This window comes from Nicotiana tabacum, chromosome 14 (assembly GCF_000715075.1).
Source record: "Nicotiana tabacum cultivar K326 chromosome 14, ASM71507v2, whole genome shotgun sequence".
In the NCBI taxonomy this organism is placed as follows: domain Eukaryota; kingdom Viridiplantae; phylum Streptophyta; class Magnoliopsida; order Solanales; family Solanaceae; genus Nicotiana; species Nicotiana tabacum.
The window spans coordinates 3,230,108-3,242,558 of record NC_134093.1 but is presented as its reverse complement, the minus strand read 5'-3'; the positions used below and the strand labels follow the sequence as shown (position 1 = coordinate 3,242,558).

Sequence of the window (12,451 nt, the reverse complement as noted above, 5' to 3'; positions counted from 1 at the left end):
GTAAATAGCTATGTTTCCTTTTCTATAACTATTTTATACTTTTTGACCTTATGATATTCAATAATTTTGAAAAAGAAAATTAATCATAAAGACACAATAAAGAAAGGGATTGTTACACAAATAGCCGTCCAGATTCACAGTTTATTTTTTCTAACCGGTATACATAGATTATATATTATTTATATATAGTTATACACATATTATACATGAATTTTACCTACATTATAAATCCCCCGGCTACTTTTAGTTTAAGAAATCAAGGGGTGTCTATTTGTATTAATTCTTCATAAAGGAAAACGGGTCCACAAAGAATTGGAGGCCCAGGGGAAGGTTTCATGATATACACCCATTCGTGAAATTTACTTTCATGATATACCTCAATTTTAAAATTACATTAATCCCAAAAGTATTAGTACATGATATAACTCCAAATCTTTCCATATATTCTGAAAATATACAACAATATTCTAATTTAAAATACATTATTCAAACCAAAGATACTATAGTATTCTAATTTGGAATACATAATTCACAATTTTTTTAATTCGGAATATAATATTCAAATCAAACACATTATAATGTTCTGATTTGGAATACAATATCCAAATCAGACATACCATAATATTCTAAAATTATAATACACACTATATGATTTGGTCATATTAAATCAGATTTAAGTCCATAAGATTTTCCCTATTGCATTATAAAAACAGTGAGGTAAAAAGGGTTTTTAAGGCGAGCCCTAGGGTGAGGTGTAGTAAAAATACACTAGGGAGATCCGATGGAGCGAAAGTATCAAGAGGTGTAAACTCCGTTGTTACGGACGTACGCTTAGGCGTTGGACAAGTTTTTCTTTTGGGGCGGAAGCCAGAAAATATTTCCAAATTAAGATTAAAATTACTAAAAAGGTCATTAATTTAATACTAAAAACACAAAATTCAACTTGTTATTACATTCTTAAAAGCAACAAAAAAAAAAAAAGGGAACTTAAGAGTATAGAAATACTTTATTCTTTCTCTTCATCTTCTATCGCGTAAAGAAAAAATGACCAATTTGCAAACTATAAAATAAAAACATATCTTCCTTCATGATTCGCTCTGGTTCAAAGCATCTGATTTATGTGCCTACTTTGGTTCTTTATTTTTAAGTTATTTTGCTCTTTTAAGTTAGTTTATAAATTTTTACTCAATTTTTTCAAAGTCTAATAATTTTTGTATAAAGCAATTTTGGATTAAATATTTAGTCAATTGCTGAGCAAATTAGCTTTAAGATAAAGTAGTTGTATCATTTATTTTATAATTTCTTTAAATTTCTAAAATCTCTTTGTAATTTTGTCTTATTTTAGTATATATTTTATTATATTAATTTTAAAAATATTAAAATTTTAAAAACGCATGGGGCTCAAGTCCAACGCCTCGAGGCTTGCACCTTGCTATATCCTATAAAATACCTCGCCTCGTGCCCGCCCTTTTTAAAATACTATATAAAAAATGTTTTACTATTTATTAAATTCTTGAATTATGTGGCATATTATTGGTATATTTAAAAGTGTTTCGAAATTTAAATATACCTCTTGGATAAGAAACAAATTTAAATTCTCTTTTTCCTTTTGTAGGTTCAGGTTTTGACCTTTTGTTTCTTTGATTATGTCTGTTTTCCAATGGCTATATTATACGGTATCCAATGGATTAAACCCTTAGGGGTCGTTTGGTTGGAAAAAGTTATCCCAGGATTAATTCCGGAATTAGTTATTCCACTTTTTTATGGGGATAAATAAAACTACAATTTTGGGATAACTAATTCCTGGATTAATTATACCGTAATTTTCTCCCAACCAAACATGGGATAAACTCTTCTTAAATTTTGTCTCGAAATTAATTATTCCTTATCTCCCATACCAAACGAGCTCTTAATGTAGGTGCGTAAATTAAAACTTAGAACAAATTTAGCCGGAAGTCTATTCATCCGGCTAAAAATTTGGGGGTGATTGATAAGATGACCCTATAAGGGTTGGTCTTTAAATATTATTTTTATTTTTAATGTGTTTAATATGAGCTTCGGATCCGCACACAGTTTTTGTTCTTCAGGGATTTCTTTACCAGATTGAAAGATTTTATACTATATTTACTCATTCTGTATTGTTAATTGTTCATAAATTCTATTCAGTTGGATCGAATTTGTATAGTTCAGTTGTTCACCAAATTCTACCTAACTTTTATGTTATATGCATTAGACCTATTTGTTAAATTGTAAATAAAAGTCTACTCGGTTGGCATGATTTCGTGCTTATTCAACTATTCACCAAACTCTACTAAATTGGCATGACGTTATATATCTGCAATCGATTTGTTTGTTAAATTGTTCAACAATGTATATTCAGTTGGCATAATTTTTCAATGTTGTTCATAAAGTATCATTCGAATTTTCAATTTCAATTTCGATAAAACCACCCCAAATCTGATTCAAGTAATTTGAAATTTTAAACAAAGTACTCTTCAAATTTTTAATTCTATTCCGATATAAACAACCCAAATGTGGTTCAAGTGATCAAAATTTTTAAACAGACTCTAAATACCAACACAAATAATCTCCGATCGTCTTTAGTCAAATAACACTTTTGTGAGAAGTTTGTATTGCAGCTGCAGGCCTACAGCAATGTACTCTTTTAAGTTTTAGCCAAGAACATATAAAGAATGCTATAAAGAATGCTATCTAGATGTTTGTCCTTTTCTCCATTGATATGGTTATACATGTAAGGGCACAAGATAAGCAAGAACAGCAGAGGTGTGAACTAAGGGCACATTACATGACAACAACAACAACCGTCCAATATAATACCACAAGTGAGGTCTGGGAAGGGTAGGATGTACACAGCCTTACCCCTACCCTGAAAGGCAAGAGAGATTGTTTCCGATAGACCCTCGGCTAAAGGTGAAAGAAGTCCTGATAGATTAAACAGACAAAAAATAGATTACATGACAAAGAAGCCCTGATAGATTACATGACAAAAAAGACTAAAATAGCTCATAAATTATGAGATATCATAAATTAAAAAGTACACGAAATTAGTCCTCTACGGACACATTCAGATCAACAAGGTAGCTGCTCCAACTCCTTTTTACGAGGAACAGGTAGTTCAGGAGCACAATACGTCATGTATCTATAGAAACATAAAACAAAGCAGAAGCTCAAAGCCAAAGCTCTAACTAACAATTCTACGTTCAGCATGTAAGCAAGAACCTGCATGACTATTCCCAGCAATACGTCTATTCCCCCGATATCATATGCTAAGTGCAAGAAGTGGGCAAAGGCGTAAAAATATGTGGTGCAGCATAGCAGTAGAGCGAGATACCCATAATTGAACTCCAAAAGGTGATGCAAGGCTGCTGCAGTTATCATAGGAATGACCTCAATCATAAATTTCGCCTTGGCACCAATTAACCGGAAAGGCATGTGCTGATGCCAATAAACAATAGAGTATAGCACAGCCAAATGAAAAAAATAGCTCCCAACTAACATAATTAGTACGATGAGAGATATCGGATAACGAACAAAATTCAGAACGGCAGCGACCATGCAACCGTAGGGAAGGATGCCCAAAGACCACCACAACATCTCAACGCCCATTACGAGAGGCCCTGAAAAACACGAGAAAAATCTAAGAAAGTTACAAAAACACAAAATCGAGCACAAGAGACTATGAACAAGCACAATTGGAAATTTGGAGCGGGCAACTTTACACAAAAAATCACCACTTCAAAGTCTAAAAAGTAGTATCTCGTCTCCAAAGAGTATCAGTAAAGTAATTGTGGCATTGATCTGACGCTCAAGCAAGAAAGCACCATATAAAGCTACTCATTTTTTTTCGTGAGTATGGTTAACCAAGAAGTTTAGTAAATATCTTCACAACTGTAACATGTCAAATTGCAGAAAGGTAATGGCTAGAAATGACCAAGGAAACGTTGAAGTAGCTCTTCATAAGTGAGACAGGAATAGCTATGTAAAACCTGTGTTACAGTACTCTCCCAAAAGGAAAAATGTAATGAACCCAAATCTAGAGTAACAGTAACTGAACCTCTCTACTCTATTAATAAGACTGAAATGTGATTACAACTCAAATATCAAAATGCAACAACTTAGTAGCAGAATTACAATAGAAATTGCAGGAAGTAAAGTAACTAGGGATAGATAGAAGAAGGGAATAAGAAGATTAGACTCAGAGAATGGAAGACAAGGAGAAGCTGACACCTTCCTCAACAATATGCCTCATCCCAAAATAACCGACCAGTCCCCCTTTTAACAGAACCATCCTTGCGTCATATACTCAACCTGGATCTCAATTTAACTTGACCCTATTACTTGTTCTCGGCCCAAAAGCTCTTCTCAGCAGTCAGCCTAATAGCTACTTGTGAGACATTGGGCTGGGGCTGGTTCATAACAAAAAAGATGTGTCTGTCAGGTTCGGTTCTTCTTAGTTGGGTTGGGCGGGTTCGACCAGAAAAGCTATACTTACAGAAACTTTTTCATAAAAGAACTTCAAAGGAAATCCTATGACCAAATGGGAGTGAGCAGCACGCACAAACTTGATGCACACTATTATTACCTCCCCCTTCAAATAAAATCTCATAAATTTGTGGCAATGTCAATGACAAGACTATAACAGACTGACTACATTATCAAACTTATGCATTCCTCAATTGCCAGATCTTCACTTAGCAGTATTCCCACTCACGTTATGCATTACATCTCTGAAAGAGCATAACCAAGATTATTAATAGAACCCAAAGTAACTCTGGGGTTCTACTGATACAAAGAGAAAAAAAGCTCCACCTCTTAAATTCCGACATTATCACGAAGCATAAGAATGTTGGTGGCCTTGGCCTCCAAGAAGCTTATGGTAAACGGAAAAAAACAAGCTTTACATGCCAGCCTAGTTGGATAATATTTAAAAATCCTACTGCCTTTTTGGGCTACCATTCTTATCAAAAATTTATTGCAGGCCAAACACCATGTCCGCAAGTGTTGCTTCAACCATTAACTTTGGGGGACCTGGAAAAACATCCTACATGGTTGGGAACTTTGCAAAAGTCAACGATGTCGCGCAAACTAGAATTTGGAATCTCAATGACATATCCTTTGCACTCCCAAGTTCTTTTACCAACATATAATCAGCATTCACATAAGTCCTGCAAATCATGCTGTGACTACATCCCTATATGGTCTCTGACCTCAAGCCTTATACAGATCTATAAGACTTGTATCTATCTGTTCGTATGTGATAAACCGCTAGGTTGAACCTTATAATATCAATCTTTAGGTAAAGAGACTTACTACCACCGGATGGTGGACCACCCAATGAAGCTGGCCATGCCCACCTAAACTTCTTAACAAATGAAACCACAGTCTTCAAGCTCTGCCAGCACTTCTGATAGGAAACCGTCCAAGTGCAGAGGAATAAGCCACGAGCAGAGGCACACAGAGGAAGAACTTCACCCATCTAGCTGCAGATAGATAGATACATACATTTAATTATAAATTTTTTATTTATATTGATACAAGTTTTGCCAGTCTTACATTAAAGAGATATAAGGTTCACTAGAAAGGGATAAAATTAAGGAGAAGGATACGCTGGAGAACCTGTTAACAGGATTTCACTTCTTCTCATAAAGTTCACAGCTGCAACAGAACAAAAACAAGCAAAAATGTAGAAAAGAATAAATGCAGAGGGACAATTGGAAACAAAAGTGTATAGCTACATTTTGTGCTTCAACAAACAAATCCCACAAAAGAAAGCAACTAAGCAAAGAATAAATAAAACACTCATGGCAGCATCAATATTTAAGAATCAATCAAATTCACACAGTCAAAATCAAAACATTATCAATTTCTTGGAAATCTTCCCACCTAATTCCAAGAACCCAAACTACTTGTCCTCGTGATGATATTAGCTGAAGACAATTATCAAACTCGAATGATGATAATATTAGCTGATAAGATATTCACAATTCAGTTAGAGATTTATGATCCAAAATTAAGTTCAGAAGCAATCAATCAATCATATGAGCAAATTAAGGGGAAAACGGCACCAAACAACTACATGCCACTACCTTAATTAAACACTAGTAAATAAATTTTGAAGAAACATTACAGATTAGTCAAAAATTGTAAGTCTATGTCATAACGGCCAGGCAATGCAGCCCGGTACACGAAACATCCCGTGTTTACGTAGGGTCCGGGGAAGGACCGCATATGATGTAAGCAGTCTATCCTGATGCAAGCACGAGTGGTTGATTCCACGGCTCGAACCCGTAACCTATAGGTCACACGGAGACAATAACGTTGTTCCAAGGCTCACCTTCAATGGCATAACGAATGAAATAATAGTTTTAAAAAAAGTAGTAATCCAAAAATATATTATAGCAGAGCAGGATCATCCCAAGTTCAAAATATTTACCAAAATAGAAAAACGTTCCAAACTTTGGAACCAAAGATTGGATCTTTATATTTATTTTTACAGAATTTATGTTGGTTAAGAGTTTAAAGGCTGAAAATTTGCTTCGACAAACACAAAGGAGGAGGAACAAATAGAAATTGCAGGCCCCAATTTTATGTTCGTTTTAGGGTTCAAAGGCTGAAATTTTTGCTTAGACAAAACATAAATATTATAGAAATTGCAAAAACAAATACTATATTGAATTAGTTTACCCGTGTCCTGGAGGAAATGATCCAAACCCAGCAACAGTTGAAGACAAATGGGTTTTTAGGGTTAAAATAAGAACAAAAGGAAGAGGGGGGGGGGGGGCACGTGTCAGACTGTAGCAGTTTATGATTTGGAATAATATCCAAGAAGGTTCAGATCAAGTACGGTCCAAGTTGAGGAACATTTGCCATGGTTGTGGCTTTAAACTTCATAACCTTGCGATGCATGTTGTCTATTGCCATGATAGAGGTCATTACTATTGTTTGATCCAAAATTTAGATTTAAGTTTAAATAATTAGATTTTCCAATAGAATATAGTTAATCTTAGGAAATATTAATACTCGAAAGGTTGTTCTGATTTCGTAACGATTCTGTTAGATAATAATGAACATGTAACAATGATAATATTTAATGACCCAAGAACACATAAGGCAGCATTAAGTAGGAGAGCATTCGTTCTCGACCAAGACATCTGTTGATTCCTCGACCTCGCCTTCGTCATTTGTTGAAATTACATCGCTAATGTTGACTTGGCCCATACGTAACTAGGATAATTTTTGGCCCATACAGTTAGTCCCTCTGATGGTTGAGGTCGTCTTCATGGGGCGAGTTCAATGAGCGGATAATATCGTTCGTGGCCGTCTTTGTAGTCGAGTTCGCTGAACATATGACATTGGTTGTCTTTGTTGTGACGAGCAGGCGACATGGTTCTTCGTGGGCCGCATATTTTAAATCCTTGAATTTTTAGGGTGATTTGTTGGAACCATTTGGCCCAACGAAAGAAGTGATGTCATGATGTCATAGTGACGCTAATTCCCTACGCATTGCGTCAATTCTCGCGTGATCTCTTATTGGCTCTGCCGTTTCGATTCACATTTCAATTATGGCAAACCATTTTGATTTTGGTGCTTTAAACTCTATAAATAAGGATGGCCTTGTCGAAATTCAAGTTTTTACGCTCTCTTCACTTCTCTTTTGGAATTTCCTTTCCTTTTTCATAAGGTTTCGCCGTATTTCTGATTTCCTTCTCTGTCTCCTTCCTAATCTACATAACTATGTCAAACCTTTCGTCTGATACCAGTGAGGAGGATCATTCCGTTCCTTTGGCCGTCTTATTCCCCGTTCATGTGGAAGATGTTGTCGCCCTAGTTGAGGATGAAACTCTCCCCTCTGTGGAGGAGATTATACCTTGATACCCTGACGCTAAACCTGATTTCCAAAAATCACTGGAAGTGGTGACCGAAAAAGTTCCAATCCACGATAACGACCGAGCGCTTAGCTGAGCTTAAGATTAAGTTTGGCTTTCCCGACCACATTGAGTTGGTTCCTGCTGGTGATGATGAAGTGCAGGTCTATTGTCCCGGATATTGTGCCCTCTACGCCTATCAGTTCACCATCGGCTACTTATCCCCCTTCCCTCCACTGGTAGAAGAGTTTTTCTGCCACTACAACGTGTGTCATGCGCAGCTCGTCCCATACGTTTTCAAGGTAGTCAAGATGTTGGCGAAGTTCGTTGAACTAGCCAAAGTCGAGGTCACAGTGCGCCATTTGGTTCATCTTTTCGCACCCCCATTTCTGTCGAGGAACAATGCTGAATCTTCACCATCGAGGAGAAAAGTGTTGGTGGTGAAGATAGATGACAAGGGTAGTCGACATTTCTAGCTCGAATACTTCTTCGTCGGGACTGAGATCGTGGTGTCTGACGTTACTGGCTTCCCTGAGGCCTGGAACCCCACATGTAGGTGTTTGTGTTGTTGTGTTTCTTCTTTTCTTTAAAACTCTTTTTGTTGTAGGCTGATCAAATGACCCTTCTCTTTCTGCAGCTACTAATTGACTGACCTCTTCAGTTGGTAGAGGTCTCGGGTTCGAGCCTTGGGGGTATGAAAAAATTCTTGGTAGGGAGCGCTTCTCTTCGAATGGGGCTTTATGCGGCACGAATTCGGATATAATCGGGCTCCAATTAAGGTACCGGATTCTGAGTGGGAAACAAAAAAAAATCTAGAAAAGATGCAGGGCAACAATCATCTTTGTTGCTAAATGCTTCCATAAGTCACAATAAAATGACCTTTTGAGGGCAAAATATTGTTATGACAACAACTACATTTTGTGTTGTCTTAAGTTATTTTTTGGCAACAACTTTGAGAGAAAGCAATACGGATATAATCGGGCTCTAATACGGGTACCGAATACGGGGTGGGAAACCTTAAAAAAAATCTAGAAAAGATGCAAGGCAACAATGTCTTTGTTGCTAAATGCTTCCATAAGTCACAATAAAATGACCTTTTGAGGACAAAATATTTTTGTGACAACTACTACATTTTTTGTTGTCTTTAAGTTATTTTTTCAACAACTTTGAGAGAAAACAAAAGAAATGGTTATTGCTACGAATTTCCACCATGGTTATTTCGTATTTCAATTCGTACTAAGATAAGATTAAGAGGTATCCAATTCAGTTAGAGATTTATGATCCAAAATTAACTTCAGAAGCAATCAATCAATCATATGAGGAAATTAAGGGGAAAACGGCACCAAACAACTACATGCCACTACCTTAATTAAATACTAGTAGTAAATAAATTTTGCAGAAACATTACATTTTAGTCAAAAATTGTAAGTCTATTTCATAACGGACAGGCAAGGCAACCCGGTGCACGAAACATCCCTCGTTTACGTAGGGTCCGGGGAAGGACCACATGTGATGTAAGCAGCCTACCCTGATGCAAGTAAACAATGGAAGATTCCACGGCTCGAACCTGTAACCTATAGGTCACACGGATACAATTTTAACGTTGCCCCAAGGCTCCCTTCAATGTCATAACGAATGAAATAATAGTTTAAAAAAAAGTAGTAATCCAAAAATATATTATAGCAGAGCAGGATCATCCCAAGTTCAAAATATTTACCAAAATAGAAAAAAGTTCCAAAGATTGGATTTTTATATTTATTTTTACAGAATTTATGTTGGTTAAGAGTTTAAAGGCTGAAAATTTGCTTCGACAAACACAAAGGAGGAGGAACAAATAGAAATTGCAGGCCCCAATTTTATGTTCGTTTTAGGGTTCAAAGACTGAAATTGTTTCTTAGACAAAACACAAATATTATAGAAATTGCAAAAACAAATACTATATAGAATTAGTTTACCCGTGTCCTGGAGGAAACGATCCAAACCCAGCAACAGTTGAAGACAAATGGGTTTCTTTCTAGGGTTAAAATAAGAACAAAAGGAAGAGATGATTTTCTTTTCCTTTTTTTCTGTGAAAAGGTGTCTGTAGGGGGGAGAGACTGTAGCAGTTTAGGATTTGGATTACTATCCAAGAAGGTTCAGATCAAGTAGTTCAATAAAGATCCTACGCTCAACGTTAAGGAACATTTGCTATGGTTGTGGCTTTAAACTTCATAACCTTGCGCTGCACTGTGTTGTCTATTGGCAAATTTGGCATCGCGGCATGCCTTTCCTTTCTAGTTAAATTGGTGCCAAGGCTAAATTTATGATCGAGGTCATTACTATTGTTTGATCTAAAATTTTGATTTAGGTTTAAACTATTAGATTTTTTAATATAATAGGGTTAATCTTAGCCAATATTAATCCGAAAGTTCGTTCAACAGATTTCATGACAATAATGACTCATATAACAATAAATATGTAACAATGATAATATTTAATGGGCAAAATACCTTAACACCCCCATAAACTTAACACGGATTTTAGTTACAGCCTCAAACTATTCGTGGTCTTAATTATCCCCATCAACTTGGCATTTTGAGAGTCATTACCCCCTTGGACGCTCATGTGGCAAAGAGTGTGAGTGCATTCGCCTGACACGTGAATTTTTCTGTATATGTGGCATTTTTTTTAAAAATAAAATATATTTTTACCTTATTAAGTATGTTACTTTTTTGGATAATTTTTTTCGAATACAGTTTATAATAAAACTTGGATAGAACTACATTATTTAGGCTAGATTTTTTATTTGGCTAAAAATAATAAAGTTTTAGTTAATCTTTTTTTGAATTTGATCTGAAAATAAAGATTTACTTGAAATAAATAGTCATGTGTATTTGTTTATAACTTTTTAGATGCCTTGACTATTTATAAGATATACTCGTGACAGTTATCTCATATTTTTTTTAAAATTATTTTTTCTTCTTGTAATCCTTTTGTCATGTCAAGGATTTACACTTGCACTTGCAATTATCAAATTTTCAAATGAATATAATGGAAATGAGATAATTAGGCAATTTGACATAAATACTTTATGTAGAGGTCCATTATTTCTTGTCAGAAGATGTCCATAGGTTTAAACAAAATTTTCAAAATAACTAAACCAATTAATCTGAAATCTCTAATAAAATAAACCAAACTGAGATTATTTGGGTTGGTATTTCATAACCGAAAAATTGAACCGGAGTTTTCATAATCCAATTTGAAGTGCCTGATGTCAGAAGAAACGAAAAGTCATGTGTATTTTTTTTATAACTTTTTAGATGCCTTGACTATTTTATTTCAATTGTATAAATTTTTATTTTCAGGTCAAATTTAAAAAAAGATTATCCAAAAAAGTAACATACTTAAAAAGGTAAAAATATATATTTTTTTTTAAAAGGCCACATATACAGAAAAATCCATGTGGCAGGCGAGTGCACCCACACTCTTTGTCACATTAGCGTCCAGGGGAGTAATGGTTCTAAAAAGGCCACGTTGAGGAGGTAATTAAGACCACGAATAGTTTAAGGCTATAACTTATAATATGTGTCAAGTTTAGGGGAGCAAAGGTATTTTTCCTATTTAATGACCCAAGAACATACAAGGCACCATTAAATAGTATAAATAAAATATAATGGCATTTAAGTAAATAAATGGAAGTGGGATAACCGAAAAAGGGTTGAATCTGGTGATGTTCCTCCTAACAATGATAAGTGATTGAAAAACCATTGAATATTAGTATTCCTCTCGGATCGTGAGAGAATGGTTAAAGTGAGATATGAGGAAAAAACATATTTGTTATGTTTATAAAGCAAAAATCTTCAAAGAATGTCAAAGTGTTGTTCTTTTACAATGAACGTCCCATCCCCCTATAAATACATATCTTTATATTTATAAAGGAACATGGACCACAAATCCCTAATTGTACAGATTCCACGTATATTCATTAGAATATTCTTTTTAAAGTCTTATCTCTAAAACTAGTTGTTACTGCTCCGTTAAGGAGAGCGCTCGTCCTCGACCAAGACATCTGTTGACTCCTCGACCTCGCCTTCGTCCTTTGTTGAAATTACACTGGTAAAACGTGGCAGCCTTCAAAGGCTCTCCTAATGTTGATTTGGCCCATACGTAACTAGGATAATTTTTGGCCCATACAGTTAATCCCCACTGCTTGTTGAGGTCATCTTCGTGGGGCGAGTTCAATGAGCGGATAATATCGTTCGTGATCGTCTTTGTAGTCGAGTTCGTTGAACATATGACATTGGTTGTCTTTGTTGTGACGACCATGCGACATGGTTCTTCGTGGGCCGCATATTTTAAATCCTTGAATATTTAGGGTGATTTGTTGGAACCATTTGGTCTAACGAAAGAAGTGATGTCATGACGTCATGCGTCATAGTGACGCTAATTCCCGATGCAATGCGTCGATTCTCGCGTGATCTCTTATTAGCTCTGCCATTTCGATTCACATTCCAATTATGGAGAACCATTTTGATTTTGGTGCTTTAAACTCTATAAATAAGGATGACCTTATCGAAATTCAAATT

At 35.4% G+C, this 12,451-nt stretch overlaps 1 protein-coding gene across 5 annotated transcripts; it reads right to left on the bottom strand.

The window, feature by feature from the left end:
• Positions 1-2,904: 2,904 nt before the first annotated feature.
• Positions 2,905-10,185, bottom strand: LOC107774812 (uncharacterized). 5 transcript variants are annotated; one of them, XM_075229220.1, is made up of 5 exons: positions 9,842-10,184; positions 9,295-9,460; positions 5,638-5,676; positions 5,332-5,501; positions 2,905-3,638 (listed from the first exon to the last, which is right to left on the bottom strand). In XM_075229220.1, exons 4-5 carry the CDS (start codon positions 5,495-5,497, stop codon positions 3,091-3,093), a joined length of 714 nt encoding a protein of 237 aa, XP_075085321.1. In that variant the 5' UTR covers positions 5,498-5,501; positions 5,638-5,676; positions 9,295-9,460; positions 9,842-10,184; the 3' UTR covers positions 2,905-3,090. The 5 variants fall into 5 exon arrangements, with proteins under 5 accessions (XP_075085321.1, XP_075085323.1, XP_075085320.1 ...); XM_075229222.1 differs by lacking the exon at positions 9,295-9,460 and having other exon boundaries at positions 5,332-5,497; positions 9,842-10,185; XM_075229219.1 differs by lacking the exon at positions 9,295-9,460 and having other exon boundaries at positions 9,842-10,183.
• Positions 10,186-12,451: the final 2,266 nt, after the last annotated feature.